The 23999-nt window shown below is 38.9% G+C and overlaps 1 protein-coding gene across 1 annotated transcript; it reads right to left on the bottom strand.

Annotated features, from left to right (window-relative positions):
* Nucleotides 1–243: 243 nt before the first annotated feature.
* Nucleotides 244–23233, bottom strand: NDUFA12 (NADH:ubiquinone oxidoreductase subunit A12). The gene is made up of 4 exons (XM_004417962.3): nucleotides 23085–23233; nucleotides 22124–22206; nucleotides 17706–17793; nucleotides 244–519 (listed from the first exon to the last, which is right to left on the bottom strand). Exons 1-4 carry the CDS (start codon nucleotides 23168–23170, stop codon nucleotides 339–341), a joined length of 438 nt encoding a protein of 145 aa, XP_004418019.1. The 5' UTR covers nucleotides 23171–23233; the 3' UTR covers nucleotides 244–338.
* Between the last annotated feature and the right edge of the window lie 766 nt (nucleotides 23234–23999).

Raw genomic sequence — 23999 nt, 5'->3', positions numbered from 1 at the left:
ATTGCTGCAGATCAGATGATTTCCTAATTACCACCTCTTTCCACCTTCTCCCTCCCCATAAGAACTACATCCTGTGGTAGTGAAGCAGAGTCATGAAGCACAGACACAACCACTGGGGCAAGTGGAAACTGTACACCAGGCAGCTCTCCTAAAAGAAGTCTACTTCAATTACTCATGTTTTCAATTCTATTTAGCAGTTGATAAATGACAAAGTTAAGGGCAAAAAGGCACAAAAGACATTGCTTAGTCAAACAATTTTAATTAAATCAATAGTAGCAGTAAAAGTGCAATTACACAAAAAGCCCCATGTTACATGTTTAAATTGTTTTTCATTGTCTTTACTTGTAAGGTGTTGAAGGTGGGACCCACTCCTGAATCTTCTTTCTAGTGGTGGAATAAGGTACATATTGTTCTGGAGTGCCACTCAGGTTGAATTTATGGTTTGTCCAAATGAATTTACGAGGAGTAGGTGGTTTTGTTGTTGGAGGATCATCAGTCATAGAGTGAAGCCAACGATGCCTTAAAGAAGAGAAAAAGACAGTTATGAAGAGGCAGTGTAGTGTAGTGGGAGGAGGGTTAGGAGGGCAGTTCTGGAACTATTCTGTTGCTTGAGATCAAATCTCAGCTCCATCACTTACTAGCTGAACTTTTCAGTGCCTTAGTTTTTTTCATCTGAACATCTTTACTTTCTAAAGATGTTTAAGGGTTAAATGAGATAATATACATAAAGCACCGAGAAAAATTCCTGTGCATAGCAGGTACTCAACAAATGTTACCTATTGCTATTATCATTAATTACTGTATTTCATCAAATCTAGGACACCACCAATCTTAAAATATGCCAGAATTTAATTATCTCTAAGAAAGAAAAATGCTGCCAATTAAATTATGACACTATTGATTATAGCATGTATCCTAACTTTAGATGTTATTTTAGAATTGATGAAATACAGCATCACTGTTAGATGCCAGAGGCTGACTTGGGAACTTCAGGATGCTCAGGATGCTCTGCCTCATGAAGCTCTAGTCTGAAACCCAATGAGGCTCCTGCTGAAGATGAGGGTCTCTGCATGCATCTTAAATTCAAGCTTAAGTCTGAACACTGGAGAATATACAATTTGTTATGTTAAAATTATTAAATCACAGCCCAACGTTTACAAGTGTTTCAGCATTAAGTGTTTAACAATTTAATTTCAAAGGATATTTGCTGGGAGGTGCCAGCAATCTGGCCTTAAAGAAAGAAGCTGGGTGTATCCTTGGAGTACACAGAGGAATGTCTCTCTAAGGACAGAGAAAGGAAGAATTGAAGTCCAAGGGACAAAGAGTAGACTTGAGCAGGAAGCCAAGCTGAGTTTATATGGGAAAGGAAGGGGAGAGAGAATTCATACCAGATCCCCCAAGGCTTGGGAGCTCACAAGACAGCGATGACCCTATGGGAAAAGGGGATGAGAGGACAGGCATAGAATTGTAGCTCCAAGAAAAAAAAGGGATTACCCAGCTACAGGGAAAAGGGCAAGTGGAGGAGGTTTCAGTAAAATAACTAAGACTGAAGCTCACGAGAAAAACTTATGATGCTATGTATGTTTAAGGATATTTGCTAGCAGTAATTGATAGATATAGCCAGGTAACTGGCTAAAACCAATAAAAATAGAGATAAAATATTACTACTCTTGTTCTATTTGTGTCTAAAAATAATTGTATCATGATTAGCTAACACTAATGAAGAAGAATGAAGAAGTCTGTACACACTGGGCTGGTGTCTCTCTTACATCCTCCAAAGGAAACTGGGGATTAGTGAAAGCAAGCTGGAACAATAAACCATGACTATTCACACGAGCTCTGAAACCCTGGGAGACGTTGCAGTGGTGAGACAGGCTCCACTAGCCACTCAGAGGAGGGATTAGCTGTCGAAATCAAGGCTGTTACTTATCAAGGGGCTTTATGTAAGCTTAAGGCACAGCAGAAATATTTAACTTTTACCTTGTTGAGACAGCTTAAGTAACCAACGAAAAATTTTATTCAAATAATTGCTGTCAAGACTCCTGAAGGTTAAAATGATATTTAAGGAACCATAGTGCAAAGCTTTTATATGCCTATTCAGTTACTAAAGTGAGGAATTGAAGAGCTCGTGGAGAAACAGAAAATGCTCAAGAAAACTAAAAGATTTTTTTACCACAATACATATATTCTGAAAATGTTTATCCAGTAAGGATACCAGCAGGAGTCAGGGAACGAGTAAATGATAATTTGTTCTCATTATGGCAGTATAAGGAACTATAAGAAACAAGAAAATGTTTATTCTCTGCTAGGCTAATATAACCCTTCTGTTATAATTATTATTAGTAAATAAAGGCTAAAGGAATCATACCTTTTAGATCTCCACACCAAAGAGTTTTTGCAAAACAGGTTTTCAGCTGGGTCATTTTTATTCCAATTAATTAAAGACACCAACGGACTAACAGCACTGTCTAGAAACTGTGTTGCAGCTGGCATTAGACGCACCTCAATTTTATATCACTATTATTATCTTAAAGGACAAAATATGAAATTACTTAAACTTGATGGTAAAGTCAGGGAGACTACAAACAGGGAGAATGGCAGAAAGGCAAAATGTTTTAAATACAAAAGAGATAAATATTTATAATGAAAATATATTATATTTGGGGGAAAACTCAAATATATTGAAGTTGTGTCAAAATAAGTGGAAACAAAGGTATTAAATCACAATTACAGCACAACTCAAATGGAAATAAAGCCCATAAATGGTCGATCCTATTTTCAGTTACATAAGAGGAAAAAGTGTGTCAAGAAACAGGGAAAGAAGACTTTTCCCGTCTTTGAAAATATACTATTTCATTTAAATAGCCCCTCAGTTTGAGGCTGTCAGCCATTCAAAGGGCAAAATGGAGGGATTTATTGTGAAGAAAGAATAAAACAGCCTAACAGGAAATTTAAGAAATAAAAATATATATCATATAAAATAATTTTTAAAAATCATTGCAAATGAAAACAATCTTTAAGGTTGGTATTAATAACAAAGATAAGAAAGTTTAATTTTCCCTTTCAGAAATAAACATTACCAAGTAACAGCCAACAACAACAAGAAAAATATAGGCAGTTTTGAACTTCCTTCTCTTTGGATAATATACTTTATTAATTTTGGGAATCAAGGCTGACTTCTGACCATAATGTTCATGTTTTAGATGGTTTTCCTTAACAACACCGAGCCTAGAAATGCCAAAGATTTTTCAATTTTTCAAAAAAATAAATGTGAAAGACTAAAGAAAAACTTCCAGATTGTTTTTTGAGGTAAAAATTCATCATTCCCAAACTATTATTACTCCATCTCACTTTATTTATGAAACATTCTCATACATATCACACAGTCACTTATTTAATACCAATCTAGGTATTTCATATTTTAATACAGAGGAAACAGAATTGAAATGACTTTCCCAAGGTCGCACAGCACGTATGTTACAGAGCTGAGGCTTTAACACAGCTTTCCAACGGCCAAAGAGAATCTTTTTGATCAGAAACTTAAATTACAATCAACAGATGAAACCTGGGTTAGGATTATGATACCACCTAAGTGTCTGCCAAAATCCTGAGATCCATCTAACCCCAGGATGGCATTGATAAATTTAACAAATTTAAAAAACAAACATAGTTCATTACAAGATAGACAACTCAAACTTTGTTAACTCAGTAACTATTATTTGTAATTAAATGCAATCTGCATCAAAATCCCAATAGGGTTAGACAATTATAATTCTAAGGATCAGCTTAAAGTCTACCTAAGAAAATTTTGAAAACTCACAACAATCAGGAAGGCTGGCATTAACCAGACATTAAGACCTCAAACATTAGAATGGCATAAAAACTGGTACAAAAGTACAATAATAAAACAGAATAAAATCCCCCAAACAGACTAACGAATATATAAGGTATGGCTGGCATTTCAAATTATTGGGGAAAGTAAACATTTCTCAACAAATTATGCTAGGATAATTAATTTTGTTGGAAAAAAAATCAAGTTAGATTTCCCAAGTCATATATCAAAATAGATTCCAGACAGATTAATAATGCTCAGATATAACATGGGTGCATATTTATAGTCATAAAATATGTTGATATTTATACAATATAAAAGACCATTTCTAAGCTAAATATCAAAGACAAAAAGCAATAAAGAAAAAAATGGTAATTTTAGTACATAAAAATTGCAATACCTGTGTCCTAAAACTCCGCAAACAAAAGTAAAGAATAAAAGAAACAGGGAAATATTTATAATATACAGAAAAGTAGTTCATCTATCATTACAAATTGGAAAGAAAAAGCCAAACATCCAATAGGGGGCCAGCCTAGTGGCATAGCCATTAAGTTTGCATGCTCCGCTTTGGTGGCCCGGGGTTCACAGGTTCAGACCCCGGGCACGGACCTACACACAGCTTATCAAGCCATGCTATAGCGGCATCCCACATATAAAATAGAGGAAGATGGGCATGGATGTTAGCTCTATGGCCAATCTTCCTCAGCAAAAAGAGGAAGATGGGCAATAGACGTTAGCTAAGAACCAATCTTCCTCACCAAAAAAAAAAAAAAAGAGTTTAATGAAAGAAACGCAAATTAAAACAAGATAGAACTTTTTTACTTGCTAAACTGGCAAAGATTAAAAATATAATAATAATAATACCCAACATTGGTGAAGTTATAGAGAAATCAACATTCATATATGGCTGAATGTATTTGCCTTGAGAATGTATATTGAGGGCAATTTGGCAGTAGGTACCCAAAACTCATAAGACATGTAGTACACTCCTGGATGCAACAATCTTACTTGTAGGAATTTGCCTTAAGGAAACGACGATGTGTGGGTAAATGCTTAAGTACAAGGATGTTGACCACAGCTTAATTTATAATAGTGAAAAAATGGAAAGAACGAAACCAAGAATAACAAGGAATACTTATAACTCAGGGCATATCCAAATGGCAGAAGATTAAAGTGTAATTAAAAATTATGTTACAGAGAATATTTTATGACATGAGAAAATATTAAGTTTAAAAAGCAGATTATAAACTTAATTTATTTAACAATACTTAGCATTTATAAGTCATGGGCATCATTCTAAACACTTTACAAACATTAACTCATTTACTCCTTACAACAGCTCTATGAGACAGATGTTATCTCAGTTTAACAAATGAGGAAACGGGGACACCAAGAGTTTAAATAACTTGCCAAGGTAGTGCAGCTAGGGTGCAAACCCAGGCTACCTCTTCAAAAAGCCCACTGACATTAAAAAAAACACACAAAAGGATGCATATGCATAGAAATAAAAGAGATCAGAAGACTATATATCAAAATGGTCACAGTGGTTGTCTCTGTGTGGTGGGATACCAGATTACTTTTATTTGCTTTGTTACTTTCTGAATTTTCTGTAATGAACACGTACTACTTTATAAGAAGCAAATTAAAAAGAAAAAACCTTCTTCTAATTCAAACCAGCTAGAGATGTTTTTTAAATCCTGCCCAAGTCATCTGTCATTTACTTTGAGACTGTCTACTTCTAACCCCATTCCATCCCACTTAACCCATCATTAAAAAAAAAAAAAAAAATCACTCTCTCTAAAGTACTCATGTTTTAGTGGCAGATAGACTGTTTGTCTCAGTCTTCCTTAATGGAAATTTTTTCTAAGTCAATTCCACAATTCAATGTCATTCACTACAGTTACACAGAAAAGGTTAAAACTGTTTTTTTTAAAATCCAAAACCCTCAAAATTTTCTATATATGACTATTTCTAGCATGTACTATACATTGATAACTTATAAACACAATAAAGATTTGTTCTGGAAATTGGAATCAAGGGCAGTTCCTTGTTCACTGAGAGTAACACATAGTTTATTTCCACGCCCCAGGTATGAAATTTTCCAACAATTCATCTTTGTAAAATGTTAGAATCAGTCTTATATGAAGCACTAAATAGTAAGTGAAATGTGTTAAATAAAAGCTGAATTTAAAAAATCAAAATAATCTTGTCCTCTGCTTATAATGAACACATTTTAACAGAGAAAAGTTAGGAAGTAACATTCTGTAACACAAGAAAATTACCTAAACATGCAGTTTATAGTTTTTTAGAACACCGCCTCTTAATATTCTGATTTCCTGGAGCAGAAAATAAAGTAAACATGAGGAAGGAACTATTTGGAAAAGAATCTTGTAACCCATGTACTGAGTAACACTCATTTCAATTTAGTTCAAAGAGTATTTTACACAACACTTAACTACCTGAAAAAGGCTAGATTAAGCAGATACACCAAGAGGAAGAAGACGATACTCTCTGCCATTAAGAGAAGGCATTTATTTAGGGGAATAATATTTTAAAAGACTATAACAAATGATTCAGCGGGACAAGCTATTAAAAAGGACAGGTTGAAGTCAGAATAGAATTCAGAGATAAATCTGCTTCAAATGCATACAAAAGCTATAAAAGGAGTGACAGGCATACCATTTTTGGATCAGCTAGAAGAGAAGAGAATTATTGTATCCAAAAAGCAAAATAACAGTTGTTTCAAGTAAAATAGTATGTCCACATTCATTCAACAAATATTTATTGAGCAACTACTATGTGCTAGACACTGTCTTAGGCATTAGCAACACAACAGTGAAGAAAGCTCTTATTAAGAAGCATGGTAGCAGGGTAAACGATAAATTAAGTAAAAAATAATAAAATGCCAGGCAGAGATAAATGCTACTAAGGAAAAAACCAGAGTAGGGCAAGGGGACACAGGGTGAGAGGAAAATAGGGCTCTTTTAGATACGGTAGTCTGAGGAGCCACTGGAGCAGGCACTTGAATAGAGTGAAGGCGTGAGCCCTACAACATCTGGGGAAACAGCTAGTGCAAAGCAACTGAGGCGGGAGTTGCTTACTGTTCCAGGAAAAGCGAGAAGGCCAATGTGGCTAAGTCAAGAGTCAGCAGGACAGTGAACAGGACAGTGAACAGGACAGTGTACGCAGAGCCTGACAGGGCCGAGATCACAGAAGGCCTTGCAGACCATCTAAGGAGTTGGGGTTTTAATTCTCATTATGATGGGAAGCCAATGGGTAGTTCTGAGCAGAGATCTGATGTGATCTGATTTACATTTTAAAATAATCACTCTTAGTACGTGGTGGAGAATACTGGTGTATCGCAAGAATGTAATCAGACCAGTTGGGAGGTTGTGGTAGAAGTCTAGGCAAGAGATGACTGTGGCTTGGACCAGGGTAACAGTCACAGAGGTAGTGATCAGATGTGGGATATATTCAGAAAGTAAAGCAGAAAGAACCTGCTGATAGACTGGATAGTAGAGAAAGAAGAGTTGAGGGTACCCTTAAATTTTTGGCTTGAGTAAACGAGAGATTAAGTGCCTAGGAACATTTTGCTTGATAGGTTTGTTAATCTACCTATGTTGGGCATTTGAAGACATTGAAAAAAATCAAATATATTGCATTTATAAATGTGACCTAGAATGCTTAAAGGAACGTAATTAACTAAGCCTGCAAAGGGAGATAATTGTTTAGGAGAATTTAATCCTTTCCATTAGAGTTTATCAAACATTCATCAAAGAAGAAGAGAATATGATTGTTTTTTATTTTTAGACAAAAAACATTCAATTTAGTAATCTTGTTATCCTATTTATAAATTGAATCTCAAGGCTTAAGAATAATTAGGTTTTAAAATGTTCTGTAATAAATAGAACATTATTTTTAAGCCCAAATTGCCATTAATCCTTTCTACATACAAAAGCCCTTCAGACACTAAAAAACTCAAACTGACAAGCAGAATATTTAGTGAAACAGGGAAAACATCTGTGATATGTTGAGGGGAGGGGCAAGCAAACAAAAAACAGATATGTATATATACACATATATTTATCTGTAAGTTATTTATAATCACAAACCTTCTTCTAAAGAAGCTGTGACCAATTAAATTATAATCTGTTCTCCACACTGTGATCCTTTAAAAACATTCCTTCTCTACTCAAAAGCAGACCGTCAAATAGTTGTTGAATCAGTCAACAAAATGTTAACAGTGCTTGTTTCTGGGCCAAGGAATTAGAGTTTATTTTTGTTTCCACCTTGTATTTCTCCAGATTTTCCAAGTTTTTTGTAACAATTGTACATTTTTATAATCAGAAAAAAATAGTTTAACAATGATTATAAGGATTGTTCTAATAACATGGAAAATTGCTTATTATATCAAGAGATAAAAGAGAAAATAAAACTGAATATGATTATGAACACAACTACCTAAAAAATTATTTAAAAGTACTAAAGGAAATATACCAAATGTTGACAGCAGTTGTCTCTTAGGAGGCTATGTGGATTATCCCTGCCCGCCTCCAGATTCTTTGAACTTTTCTGATCTCTGCACATTTTTTTCAAGAACAGATTCCATTTAGATTCAATGAAGTTCATACTGCTAAATCAACATGGACACTTCTCTGTCCTTATCTTACGACCGCTCAGCAAAAATCAATACAGCTAGTCTTTCCATGTTTGTCGAAATGCTAATCTCTCTGGCCTCTCCTCTTACCTTGCTAGCTACCTCTCATTCTTCTTTGCTGGCTTGACCTCTGTCCTAAGTTCCAGACTCATATATTCAGCTGTTTACTTGACTTATCGATTCACCTGGATTTCTGACAGGTAGCTCAAACTTACTACGTCCAAAAAAGAGGCTTCTGATTCCAACCCTCCACTTCCCCAACCTACCTTTCTCCCAGTCTTCCCATCTGAATGAATGGTACCATCTATCCAACCTCTCAAGCCCAAAACCTAAGAATCATCCTGGATTCCTCTCTATCACCTCCAAGTAATCCCCTCATCTGCTACCCTACTTCTGTACAAAGGCTTCTAGGACATTTTATGCGCCAACTGAAAAAAAGCTGACCATAATGATGTTAAGGATCCCAAATAAGTTAACCGTACAAGGGTAAAAACATTTGTTAATTTCATCATGGCACTGGAAAAATCTCCAAGGACAAAATTATTTTCTGTTAAAAAAAGAAACCTTTTAACATACATTATTATTTTAAAAGATGTATTTATGTATTACTTGAGTAATTTTACCATGAATTTTAATAAGAAAAATCAATATACAAGGAGACTAATGCACTACATGGAGGAAGACAAGACACGTTACTTAGAAATGAACAGAAGGTGCCACCAAGTGGGAAAAAAGTATATACACAGTAGAGAAAAATCTAGGCAAGCCATGTTTTTTTTTTAACTTGGTTCAAAGGATTTCAGAGTTCCAACACTCTAAACCACAAAAAAAGCATCTTTGTTTCTCCTGATGTAAGTGAAAACAGTAATTTTATACTATTATGCATAAAATAGCACAAACTTTCTACCTTTCTACCCTCAACAACATTTTACCTTGTCAAATTTCATGTAGACTTATTACTTCCTTGGTTTACTACTATAAAAATGAAAATAAGGACTTTTGTGCATTACCGTATAGATGGTAGCAATTAGCTAACTTGAAGATAAAATTAAGGGCAATCAAAAGTGGTATAAAATAGTATTTGTAACCTACTGAAATACTTTGAATACTCTACTCAATCAAGTTAAAATAAATTCCAGAAGAAGAAATTAAAATCTCATTGCTGATCCCATAAGAGAATAAAACTTAGATAAGAAAATGAAGGTACTGTAATGAAAAATAATGGACATGAAGTTATAGTAAGTATTAGTCTACCAGCTAGTACTCATTAACTGACTACAAACTCCAAGAAAGCACGGACCATATATTCTGCTCACCACTGTGAATGGATAAACTCATCAGTGCCTGACACAGAGTGGGGTGCTTAATAAATATTTGTTGAACGAATGAACTGTTTGTACGCCGAGTACTGTGCTAGGTTCTAGGCAATAAGTTTTTTATTTTCAAAGTACGTGTAGCTCCACTGCCCATTCCAGATGTTCGCACCATCATGTACACCTTTTGTTAATCTACTGGTAGACCTAGCAGCCTCACTGGCTGCTGACAGATTCAAAGAAATGAAAGCCTTGAGACAAGATAGATAAAATGAACCCATTTTCTAGATTTCTAATGTTCCCACAAGATTAGGGAACATTAAAGTGAACTACAGAAGTTCACTAAAGATATTCTCTGATTCTACCAAAAACACTGATGCTTCTGAAGGGAAATTCTGCCCTGGGTGAGATTATGCAGCTAGTGAACAGACTCATAGACTATCACAGGCCACACCTGGCACCAGATGACTCAGAAGGGCAGAGGACAGGAACCACACTTGCCAGCTGGGCAGCATCAGGTGTTCCTCTCACTGGGAGTCTTTGCAGTAGTACACGCAGGTGACAATTCACCCAGCCATCCAGGAGCTATTTTCTTTGACACCCTACATGACACAGCACAGGCTCAAGAGAGATGAGAGCCACATTAGACAGGTGCAGGAGCTACCCTCACTTAAAAGCTTCATGTTCCACAAAAGCTAACACGTCTAATAACAACAGCTCCACAGGCGTAGCTTCAGGTTTCCCACTCCCACAAGGGACATGCCAGTTCTAAGAGCAGCAACACAGGGGAGTCCACACATAGCTAACTCAGCAGGCATTTATAATTCCTCTCAATGCAATTTACCAATCAAGGAGGAATTTTATCTAGCAATATGGTTGATACAATCTACTCTGGTTTCCAGGGCAACAGAACTAGGCATTTAACTGAAGGTCAGATTCTCTTAACCCTTTTACCCACAATTATGAAGTTAAATTGTTTACTACACTAGGTAAAATCACACTGAAGTCCTATCTCCAGCACCAACCCCTATCCTGACCTCCAGACTCATGTTTTCAACTGTCTACCCACCTTCCCCACTTGGTTGTCTAACAGGCATCTCATACTAAACATGGACAAAGTAGAACTCTTGTTTACCCCTTCCAGTTCTGCTTCCCCCATCCTACCCTGCCTTCCTCATCTCAGTGCACGCACTACTAGTAGTTCAGTCCAAAAATCGTGAAGCCATCTTTGACTCCCTTTTCTTTCAAAATCCAAACCATCAGCAAATCCTGTTGACTTCATCTTACTTCAAAATATATCCCTGTGGTAGGCAGCCTCTAAAATGGCCTCCAATGATCACATCCTCCTGGTATTCACACCCTTGTGTAATCCCCTCTCCTTGAGTGTGGGCTAGACTTATTGACTCACTTTTTTCTTCCTTTGTGTGAGGAAGATCGGCCCTGAGCTAACATCTGCCAATCCTCCTCTTTTTGCTGAGGAAGACTGGCTCTGGGCTAACATCCATGCCCATCTTCATCTACTTTATATGGGACGCCGCCACAGCATGGCCTGACAAGCGGTGTGTCAGTGCGCACCGGGGATCCGAACCAGCAAACCTGGGCCGCCGCTGTGGAGCGCGCACACTTAACCACTTGCGCCACCGGGCCGGCCCCTTGACTCACTTTTAATAAACGGAACATAGCAGAAGTGTGGGATGTCACTTCTGAGATTAGGTTTAAATAGACTACGGCTTCCATCTTGGGTGCTTTCTTTCACTTGCTCTGATCTCTTGCTCTGGACAAGCCAGCTGCCATGTTATGAGGTGTCCTTGTGGAAAGACCCACATGAGTGAGTTTGGAAGCATGTGGGTTTGGAAGCAAATCTTCTGAGATCCACAGCCATGTGAATGAGTTTGGCAGTGGATCCTTCCCAAGTCAAACCTTGAGATGACTGCAGCCCTAGATGATATCTTGATTATATATAGCCTTGTGAGAGACACTACGCCAGAGGCATCCAGCTAAGCTGCACTCAAATTCTTTACCAGAGAAACTGAGATAATTTTTATTGTTTTAAACTAAATTTGGGATAATCTATTACACAGTAATAGATAACTGATACAATCTCAAATCTCACAACCTGCATCACTAGCACCTGATCCAGCCTCCATCATCTCTGGCCCAGACAACTGCATAAACAGCTTCCTTCGTAAGTGATTAGTCTACTTCCACAGGCTCCCTTTCTCTCTTCACAGCAAACACCAAAATGCTTTAAAAATGTAAACCAGAGTCCAAAAGCCATTAGGTGGGGCCAAGCAAGACAGGCATCTGTGCGTGGCATGGGGGTGGGGAGGAGGAGTGCTGCAGCAGCCCAGTAAGGTGTCAGAGCCTGCATGGGGAGATGAGGATGTCCACACAGGCAGGGTGGGAGGGTGGCAACCTGGTGTGGGGTATTGGAGGCAAAGTGGGGTAAGGAGGGAGTCCAGTGGGGGGAGGCAGGATGACCGTAATGGGAACCTGGTTACATAACAGCGGAATTGATCAAATAAGTAACTATATTAAGAAAAAAACAGATACAAATATGGAAAGAGAGAAAACTAGAATGTAACCTGTGGTGTTAGACTGGAATCAGCGGCATTGCCGTGGACTTATGGTTTTCAATATATATAGAGAAAAAGAGACATAGAAATAGAAATGCACACACACACACAATCGTTACATATATTTCCCTAGCTTGTCTACTGAGAGGGCCTGGGAGCAGTAACACTCCAACAGCCATGAGCATACCTTGCGCTCAAATCTTACTTTCTAAATACCATTTTCCACTAAAAAACAGCAAGCAAGAAAACAAAAAAAACACAGGGCTCCTGGGAGAAATGGCGGTTTCCATGAGTGGTGCAGGGAAAATATAAGATGAACCTAAAACATATTTTGTCAGAAAGCAAGAAAGTGCTCCAAGAATGGTGGGGACATTTCAAAAGGACCCCAAATGCAGTTTGGATGGTTCCCACTAGTCAAATTGAATTCAATTTCAGCAATAAAAGAACCAATTATAGTAATGGATTATAACCCATTGATTAAAATAAGAGTTCATACTCATGTAAATAAATGAATAGACTGAAAGTTTGATGAGCAATGGGATAGTAATATAACCTCAAAGGATCTCCCCACAAAATGCTAATTAATTGCAAAGGGAAAATAAGTAACTTTAGAATGGAGAAACTTGGCAGACACACCCTAATCAAGTGATAGACGTTATCAGTAATGAGACAAATCAAAATCAGGTGCCATTTAACAGAACGCAACAAGAAGAATCCGACATTGCTTCTGTGACATTCCTGCCAAAGATGCATAGCCTGAATCTAATTATGAGGAATCACTGGACAAACCCACACTGAGAGACATTCTACAACACAACTGGCCTGTAATTTTCAAGGGGGCCTTGACCCCTGTAAGGGTCAAGGTCATAAAAATCAAGAAAAAGCTGAGGAACCAATCCAGTGTGAGAGAAACCAGAGAGAAATGAGATCCACATGAAACACATGATGAGATCCTCTTGCTATAAAGGACATTGTCGGGATAACTGACGAAACTTGAACAGGGTCTGAAGATTAGCCAGTAGTGGTGCATCACTGTTAATTTCCTGACTTCGACAGTTTATATTGTGGTTATGTAGGAGAATGTCCTTGTTTGTAGGAATTACACACTGAAGTATTCATGAATGAAAGGGCATCACTTTGGCAATTTAATTTGAAATGACTCAAATACTTGTAACTTTTCAGAAAGTTTGGGATTGTTCCCAATTTTTAAAAATTGTAAAACAGATCACATCCTACCTTACCTTTCAGTGACTTCCAAAGAAATTTAGAAAAAAAGCCAAAGTGTCTACCATGGCTTACAAGATCTACATGGTCTAGACCCTAGCTATTTCTCCTACTTCATTTCCTAACATCTTCCCCTCACTCATTCCATTCCAGCCAAACTGGCCGTATTGCTGTTCTTTGAATATAAGCAATACATCTCAAACACACAGGGCTTTGCACCTGTGGTTCCTGCTGCCTGGAGCTCTTCACCCTCAACCCCTCTTCCCTCCCCTCTTCAAATGTCACTTCCTCAAAGAAGGCTTCCTTAACCCCTGTATAAAACAGCCACCTGACCCTCTCATTGCTCTTTATCCCTTTATGAATGCCAGCTTCATATTATCTTCCTTGCATCTATCGTTGCCTAAAATATATAACATATTTGTTTTTCTGCCTCCCCCCATGAGAGCAAGGACTTTGTTTTATTCACTGTTGTATCCCCAGCACCTACAAAAGTTCTTGGCACCTGGTAGGTATGCAATAAGTAGTTATTCGAATGAATAAAGATGATAAATTGTATTTGTTATTCATTACTCTACATTTAAGATAATACCTGGCTCTCTAGTTAAAGATAAATCACCCCAACTCCAAATGTATTCATGAATCAAATCAAAGGTGACAATGCACAGATTTAGAATTCTACAGCGCAGTATTACACTCGGCAAAAGGGAGTCTGAGAAACAAACAGCCGAGCTTGTCCACCACCACTTCTCAGAAGCCTTCAAGCTTTCCTCATAAACAGGGGTCATCAAAGGTACTCAGCCTTTAGGAAGCTCTACTCCATAAAGAAATCCAGCTTTGTATCCTCATTTGCCCTCAGGCACCTGCCAGAGTGATGTCTTCTACAGCTTGCAGCTTCTTTTTTATGTGATCTCAGATCACATAAAAGGACTTACTTGGCTGAACAGTACTTTTATCTTTTCAGATTGTCTACTATTTTATCATTTTAAATGTGTTTCATCTCATATAATTTAAATCAGTTCCCTCCCCCACCCCCATAATCTCCCAAAATATAGACCCTGAGCACCCATGTTATATGAGAGCTTTGAACAAGACAGTCCATAGGCCTTCCACATCCTCCCAGGACCAACCCTACCCAAAAAACAATCAACCAAACAAAAACTAGGAGGACACCTCAGCTCTTAAAGCCAACATTCCACTTTGAGACTTTGGTCTCGAATAGTGCCCCTGACATAGAGAATGCCCCTTTGGAGAAGGGAGACAGCTCTAAACTTAAAATTACAGCTCCTCAGACCTGGCCGGCCCAGTAGTAGCTTAAGTTCATGCACTCTGCTTTGGTGGCCCGGGGTTCACAGGTTCGGATCCCAGGGGTGGACCTACACACCGCTCATCAAGCCATGCTGTGGCGGGCATTCCACACATAAAGTGGAGGAAGATGGACACAGACGTTAGCCCAGGGCCAGTCTTCCTCAGAAAAAAGAGGAGGATTGGCATTGGATGTTACCTCAGGGCCAATCTTCCTCACACACACACACAAAAAATCACAGCTCCTCAGACCTTAATAGAACCACAGGTTATTATTTCCCATTAAAAAGAGCACAAAAACCAGGCTCAAATGTAGCATCAGTGCTGCTTTCTCATGTTAAGAGTCAATGAGTTTTATTATAAAGACATAATCCAATATCATTATTTTCAAACTACAATCAGTGACATGAATCAATGCTCCTAATTAGTCCAAGTAGTAAAGCAGAGGTTGAAAATAGAGTGTAGGTGAAATCTTACCAAAAAAAATTTTTTTTTTTGTGAGGAAGATCGGCCCTGAGCTAACATCTGCCAATTCTCCTCTTCTTGCTGAGGAAGACTGGCCCTGGGCTAACATCCATGCCCATCTTCCTCTACTTTATATGGGATGCCACCACAGCATGGCTTGACAAGTGGTGTGTCGGTGCGCGCCCAGGATCTGAACCGGTGAACCCCGGGCTGCTGCAGCGGAGCGTACGCACTTAACTGCTTGCACCACCAGGCCGGCCCCCAAACATGTTTTGTTTAGCTCACACAATATTTTTATTTTTATTTTTATTTTAAAGATTTTATTTATTCAGTTTTTTCCCCCCAAAGCCCCAGTAGATAGTTGTATGTCATAGGTTCACATCCTTCTAGTTGCTGTACGTGGGACTCGGCCTCACGTTGGACGGAGAAGTGGTGCCTCGGGGCGCTCCCGGGATCCGAACCCGGGCCGCCAGCATCAGAGCGCGCACACTTAACCGCTAAGCCACGGAGCCGGCCCAATTTTTATTTTTATTTTATTTATTTTTATTTTTATTTTTTTAAAGATTTTTTTATTTATTTATTTTTCCCCCAAAGCCCCAGCAGACAGTTGTCTGTCATAGCTGCACATCCTTCTAGTTGCCATATGTGGGACGCGGCCCCAGCATGGCCAGAGGAGCGGTGCGTCAGTGCGCACCCGGGATCCGAACCCGGGCCGCCGGCAGCACAGTGCGCGCACTCAACCGCCAAGCCACGGGGCCGGCCCACACACAATATTTTTAAAAAACTATTCTGTCCAATCAAGTAGCCTATTTTTATTTAAGTAAAATTTAAAAAATTCACTTTCTTAGTTCCATTAGCCACATTTCAAAGTGCTTTGGGCCATATGTGGCTAGTGGCTACCCTACTGGACAGTAGATATAGAACATTTCCATCATCACGGAAAGGTCTACTGGATAGTGCTGTACTTAAATTGACAAATATTTAAAAAAATTAACATTTAAAAAAACAAGGAAACTCACAAAGAAATACAGATTTCTACTTTCTCATGAAAAATCTTATCTAGAAACCCCTGGCTGAATTCTCATCTAATGGAACTGGGGAGAGAGAAATAGGGCTGCTGCTTTCTTTGATGGATTATGTGCTTTTCAGTTCATTACAGCCCCCACTATTCCCTATTGTCTTACATCTGCACTTCACTCACTTATGTCACATGCCTGATTTCTAATTGAGTCTTTGACTGAATAGTACTCTGAGATTATCCCAGTTTCTACTCAATAGAGCCCAAAACTATTTCTGATGATCAAGTTCAACTAAAATAAATAGTCACAGATAAACTGATACACTTATTTCTAGTTTTTTGGTGGAATTTTCCAAACCAACCGGAAAGGATCTCCAGAGTTTAATTGTATAGCAACCATATGGTATTACTTGAGCAATCTATGAAACAGATATAAGTACTTTGCTTTGAAATATTTTATACAATATAAGTAAAAGCATTTACAGTTTTATTTCAAAATAGGTATATTATAAAATCATAGTTTTTAAGAGACCTAAAGAATTTGAGGACTTGCATTTTATAGATGAGAAAAAAAAGTCCCAGAGATGTTAAGGAACTTGCCTGAAGTCAACCCATCAAATAAAATCAAAGCCAGAGATCTTTCTGCCTTTTCTCTTCACCCACAGCCAGGTGATACTGTGGTATACTGTTTTTCTCCAAAGACAGCCAGCCATACCATATATATCCCAACATAGAATGTGATACTGACATGCCTCCATCAAGAGATAGTCTATGTTCTCTCCTCTAGAACTTGGGCAGAGTTTTCTAATTCATTTTGACCAAATAAATACCGAACTGATACTGGATGATTTCCCAGACTAAGTCAGATAAGGCAATATGGCTTCTGCCTGGCACTCTTTCTCAGAGCTCTCGCCTGAGGAAGCTCAGGCTACCTGAGGGTGTTCCAACTCAATGCCTCAGCTATGTCCTAGCAGACAGCAGGTATCAACTGCCAGTCACTGAGTGAACAAGTCCTCAGATGATTCTGTATCCAGCCTTTGAGTCTTCCACCCTGAAGCCTCAGACATCCTGGAGCAGAGATAAGCCATCCCTGTTGTGTCTCGTCTGAACTCCTGACCCACAAAAACTACGAGAAATACATACTTATTGTTTTAAGGCACTAAGTTTCAGAGTAACTTGTTATGCAGTCACTGTAACTGGGACAGATGCTTTCAGGACACTACTAACTGCCTTATAAATAAAAAGACATTCAACAAATATTTGTGTAATAAAACAAATATTGCCAAGTCAAATAAAATAAAATGTTGACTTAGCTTACCATTCAGGGGGCACCATGCTTCCATCCACATCCCAGAATGTGTTTTTACCATTCATTTCAGTAGTATATATAACCCATCGGTGACGGCCTGGGTGGAAAGACCAGTGTTTAGAAAGATGTGAGGAAATAAAGACCACCTTTTTAAAAAAAAACATAATTGCATAATATCAAAGACAACGTTTTATTAAGAAAAGACTTTTAGGTGCTCTTACACAAGAGAAACGTTAGAGGAACAGCACCCTGGATGTATCAGTGAAGGCAAGCTCCAGCAAGTGTGTGGTAAGCTTTTATTAGCAGCCTGGTGGCTGCCACAGCAAAGTCCCTATGTAGGGACTAAAACTCACTCTGTGGGTGGGGCTTAGGCCTTTCCCACAGTGGAGGGCCCTTGCTTCTCCTCCAGGCCTCCAGACAAAGGAGCTGTAGAGTGGGTACGGGAATGTGTTCCCAGCTGTTCAGGGTATTCAGGGGAGAAAGTACGCCTCCTGAAACTGGAGCAGGAGAAATGTATTCACAGCAATCATACCTGAATTATATGTTTCCACATAAATATTTTAAAATGACCACTGGAGATGTTTTGGAAATTGGTGATTATAACTGATAAGTAAACATTATAAATGATGGTTAGATAAGTAGGACGGCTCGTGTCATCAAAACAATACAGATGCATTCTTTATTTAACAAATTTATGTGAAATAGTTGGGGTGGGCGGATGCTAACCACAATATACAAAACCGTTTCTATTGGGACCGTAAGCTAGGAAAAGACCCGGATTCCCATCAAGAGTTTGTCATTTATTATTAGTGGATATTACACAAATTTTATGAGCCTCAGTTTCTTTATCTATTAAAAGTGGATGATTATACCTACATCTTAAAGTTGCTATGCAAATTAAATATCAAACCATACACCTAGTTCAGCATCAGGGATATAAGTGCATAAATAAATATTAATTCTTTCTATCTCTTCCTCACTGCCCCTACCCCCCAAAACAGGGAATACTGAATTCATCCCTATTAATGGATTTTAAACCAATAAGCAAAAGGTAATCTGTATTTACAGAGTTTTCCTAGGTAAACATATAATCAATAAATATCAACTAATGCTATTTACACACGATCTCATCTATTCAGTCAGGATTTGCTTCTTCTATTAGAGAAATCAATCTTGAGAATAAGTAACTAAAAGTAAACCAAAATCCAGTGAGGCAGGGGAACGTGAAGGCAGACGGAGGAAACCTTTGGAAAGGTTTCATAGAGGGAGGTCACGACGATAGGGCTGGGCCTTAACAATCTTGAAATATATATATAAAAATTTTAAATGTGCATGCTCAGACTCAGCAATTCCACTTCCAGGAATGTATTCTTAGAATATTTAAACAAATAAATGTGGATGTAGTTACAAGCAAGTTCACTGCAGCATCGTTTGTTTTTTGTTTTTGTTTTTTTCTTTTTGACTTCTGCAGCACTGTTTGTAATAGCAAAAAGTTGAAGGCAATCTAAACGTCTATCAATAGTGAAGTGTTTGGAAAAAATAACGGTTCTTCCATACAGTGGAATAGTGTGTTGTTATTAAAAAGAATGCTGTGAAAAAATTTTAAATAAGAAAACACAAACATATGTCCAAACAAAAAGAATGTTCTAGATATATCCAACTTACTAACATGGAAAAATGGCCCATGATTTTTAAGTAAAAATATTTCAGTTTACAAACAACATGCATAACAAAATCCCATGAAATAAAAAAAAGTGTAGGTTTATACATTCATTAAAGAATCTTTAAAAAATATATATGTTAACCTATTAAAAGAGGGGTAAAATTACAAGGGGAGGGAGCTTTCATTTTTCATTTCATATACTAAATTTTAATGTTTTACAACAGCATATATCATTTTTCAAATTAGCAAAAATATATTTCCAACATGAAGAAAGAAGGAAGAAAAAGATGGAAAGAAGAGAAGAAAGGAAGGAAGGAAGTTTAATGTTATAGTTGGTAACAATAAAGTGAGTAGAAAGAATACTGGCCTGGGGCTCTGCCACTATCTAGTTGTGTTATTTGATTAAGTCTTTTTGGTTAAGACATTTCCCTGGGCCTCAGTTTCTTGATCTATAAAACAATAGTTCTTAGGGCTGGCCCTTTGGCTTAGCGGTTAAGTGCACACGCGCGCTCCGCTGCTGGCGGCCCGGGTTTGGATCCCCAGCGCGCACCTACGCACCGCTCCTCCGGCCACGCTGAGGCCGCGTCCCACATACAGCAACTAGGAAAATGTGCAGCAATAACATACAACTATCTACTGGGGCTTTGGGGGAAAAAATAAAAATAAATAAATAAATAGAAGTCAGGTACTTGTCTCTTAAAAAAAAAAACAGTAGTTCTTAGGTAATCTCTCAAAATCTATTCCAGGTCTAAAATTCTATGATTTGTGTTAATATTAAAAATATTATGGTTTTAGGGGCCGGCCCGGTGGTGCAAGCGGTTAAGTGCACGTGCTCCGCTGTGGCGGCCTGGGGTTCGGCGGTTCGGATCCCGGGCGCGCACCGACGCACTGCTTGGCAAGCCATGCTGTGGTAGTGTCCCATATTAAGTGGAGGCCAGTCTTCCTCAGCAAAAAAGAGCAGGATTGGCAGATGTTAGTACAGGGCTGATCTTCCTCACACACACAAATATATATATATATTACGGTTTTAGAGTATTAAGATATTGTTTACCTCTTGTAGACTAACTTGCATCCAATGCAACCACACATGGATATATCATTTACATATTCCTAAAAAATATTCTTATGCTCAATGACTCAGTTTCTTCATCTGTAAAACTGAGAACAGTGGCGAGGGATTAAAGCACCCACCTCAAGGAGATGTGGAAGTTTAAAGTAGATAACGCATGTTGTGTTTAGCACAGCGGCTGACACATGGTAAGCATTCAATAAATGCTAGGCCATTATTATTTCACATTATATGTTTTTCCCCTGGATGAAGACTCATTCATTTTTTTTCTCTTTGACACTTTTCATCTCAATCAAGAGAGAATTTTTTTATTATTATAAAAGCAACAAACGCACATGATAAAAAAACTCAACAGTTCAAGTAGGTAATAATAACAACAACAATAATGGTACTAATATTTATTGAGCACTTAGGTGCTAACCTTTAGGCCAGTGGTTCTCAACACGGGGCAATTCTGACAACTGGACATTTGACACTCTAGAGACATTTTCGGTTGTCACAACGGCAGATGGGAGGTGCTACTGGCATCTAGCGGGTAGATGCCAGTGATGCTGCTAAATATTCTATAATGCACAGAACAGCTCCTCACAGTAGAATTATCTGGCACATAGTGTTAATAGTGCTGAGGCTGAGAAACTCAACATTAGGATAAGCTCCATTCACTTTTCATCTATTTCTTATATAACTTTATGAGGCAAATATTATTATTCTACTTTATAGCTAAAGAAACTGAGGCTTAGAGGAATTAAGTTAACCAGCTCACAAGGTTATAAAGAGGAGGGATAGAATGTTGAACCCCCACCTTCTGATTCCACTTCTAAGTTTCTTGGGTTTCCTTCCAAAATTTAATACGCGCACAAAAAATATGTATTTTCTCCATTTGAGGATATCAAACATTGTTCTGCAATTGGTGTTTTTCATGTTACACACATTTTTGACATCTATATAAAATTTATGTTTATATCACTCCCCCCCCAGTAGATAGTCGTATGTCATAGCTGCACATCTTTCTAGTTGCTGTATGTGGGACGCGGCCTCAGCATGGCCGGAGAAACAGTGCGTCAGTGTGCGCCCGGGATCCGAACCCGGGCCCCCAGTGGCGGAGGGCACGCACTTAACCGCTAAGCCACGGGGCCGGCCCTGTTTATATCATTCTTAAGAGAAACAAAGTATTCTAAAAAATGCGTAATTCATCAGCATCCAATTGATGAACACTAATGTTGTTTTAGAATTTACTACTAAAACAATGCTGCAATGGGTATCTTTGATTTGCAGGTATACTTGTAGGATGAATTCTTAGAAGTGTAAACGCTGAGACAAAGGATACGTACAATGTAAATTTTGACAAATATTACCAATTGTCCTCCAAAAAGACTAGGTTAACCTACATACTCCCATGGCCTTTCCCCATATTGAGATTTATCAGATTGGCAAATACTTCAAAATTTGATAGGTGAAAAAAAGACAACACTGTTTTTTGAGTTGCATTTCTGTAATTACAAGTGAAGATAAGCATCTTTTCATGCCTTCCTTGGTCATTTAGTTTTCCTTCTCTGTGAATTACCTTTTTTCTAGCGACTTTTTCATCCTTTTCAAACAGTGCTTTGTAAAAGCTCCTTGTATATTATGGAAAACAGAGCGAAATCAAATCTCAATCTCACTTCCATTAGTCATACCAAAAAATACTGCACTCACCAAAAAACTGCTTGTTGTCTTCATAGTATCTGTTTCCATATTTGTCTTCCCCCACTAAGGTACCAACCCTCACATCATTTGTCCTGTGAATGTCCAAAAGAAAAGACACTTTAGAATGATCCTTTGTTCAAAACACCAACGTAAATAAAGTGAGAATAGCAACTTTCAGAAACAAAGGTTGCTGCATCAACTAGAAAAATGAGGAGATGCTAGGTACGGTTACTGGGTGTATACTTCCAGCCTTCATGCCTGGGCTCACACCACCCACTGCTGAAGAATCAGCTTTCAGGTAAGAGCCCTGCTCATGTTACCCCCAGGACCACGTAGACAGCACAAGAGAAGATAAACTGACCCAACTGATGTGCTTAAAGTACACTAAATATATAGATGCAGTATCTTCAAATTACAAGACCACTTTTATCTCCTAACACTGGTCACGAGGCACTGGAGTTAGCAAAACCTTCAGGAAATCAGGAAGCCAATGTAACTGATCTTAAAATAAGAAGATTATTTCCTGGCTCTTTCATTCTACTCTGGGTCTCCGATTCGGTTTCCGCAGACGATGCTGCTCGTCCAGTTCAACGAACGTCAGGACTCACAGGGACCGGGACTAACAGGGAGCATTCTGATCACCTCGCTCCACGGCTCCTGTACAGAGGAGGAACCTGAAGCCAGCGAAGGGAAAACACTGTCCCAAGGTCACACAGGGAGTGTCTGCAATGCTCCTTCCTCTGCAGGAAGCAGGCAGGGCTGCTGCCCAGAGGCCCTCGCCTCCTTTAGTCCTGGCCCCGGGAGACCCCTGGACAGAGACTTCGGCCCGCGGGAAGCCCGGCAGACTGACCGGTTGTCCTTGACAAGAGTTGCAGATTCTCCAAGGTGACCCAAGCGCAGGCCCCTTTTCAAGAAACCAGCCAGCGCAAGTCCAGCCCCAGAGGCCAAGCGCAGGGCTCTGGCCGCCTACCTGAAGAGAACTCGTAGATAGCCGCGGAGGCCGCCGTGGCCGCTGACCTGCTGCAGCCCGCGCTTCAGGACCCGCAGTAACTCCATATTGTTCCGCAGGCCCCGCTCCCCGGGTGCGCCGCGCAAAACACACCGGGTGGAAGCGGCCACTCAGCTGCAGGGAGCCGCCGACCAGAGGTTCCTATGCACGCGCGTCATGTGGAGGAGGTTCGGCGCATGCGCGGGGCTGGAGCGCCTCCACGCGGCCACTTTCCGGTTTCCAAAAAAGGCGCGGTTGGTTTCCCTTGGAACTGAAGGCACAATAAACTCTTCCCACTTTTCTGAGGTCGAATTTAGAAGGCAGGGCATGTAGTGGAAGACTCACCTAGATTAGGCTTCCCCAGGTGGAGGGTCCTCCTTTGGCGACCCTGGTTTCCTTATCTAAAACGATTGGCTTAGACTACTCCAAAAATTCTTTCTAGTGCCAAGATTCTTTAGAAACAAGATACCATTAAGGAATTGGATATTGAGCACATAATAATATTGCACTTTCGATACTTAGTACATTCGATATTGAGTAGGTATACTAGCGTTGTGTAGGTAGGAGATCCAAGAGGAGGAATAGAAAAGTGTAAGATTAAGTATCTGCTCTCAAGGACTTGATTTAGTTGCAAGCTTAAAATTCACAATTTAAACACTCAAAATGCATAATTAGAAGAATAATTTGTGCATGATATTTAAATACTTTAAATAATAAAGAAGGGTATTAAGTGAACAATATTATTTCTAATTTTCTAGTACGTATCTTTATGATTTTAAATACGCTTTAAAACCTATATTGCTACACACATGTGCCAAATTATCCCTTTCACCCTCCTCCCTTCCCCCCTCCCCTCTGGTAACCACCAATCCAATCTCTGTCTCTGTGTGTTTGTTT

This window comes from Ceratotherium simum, chromosome 25, assembly GCF_057802395.1.
Source record: "Ceratotherium simum simum isolate JZ-2026a chromosome 25, ASM5780239v1, whole genome shotgun sequence".
Classification (NCBI taxonomy): Eukaryota; Metazoa; Chordata; class Mammalia; order Perissodactyla; family Rhinocerotidae; genus Ceratotherium; species Ceratotherium simum.
The sequence above is the reverse complement of the archived record's forward strand: the minus strand, read 5'-3'. Positions and strand labels throughout refer to the sequence as shown.

Bases quoted from the DNA above. Each gene is read 5' to 3' on its own strand.
- NDUFA12 (XM_004417962.3), bottom strand. From the start codon at position 23,170: ATGGAGTTACTGCGGGTCCTGAAGCGCGGGCTGCAGCAGGTCAGCGGC. The intron at 17,794-22,123 runs GTGAGTGCAGTA...CTTTCCACCCAG, and splicing joins AGACAACAAGCAGTTTTTTG to GCCGTCACCGATGGGTTATA. The intron at 520-17,705 runs GTAAGCTAAGTC...CTCTTCTTTAAG, and splicing joins AGCATGGTGCCCCCTGAATG to GCATCGTTGGCTTCACTCTA.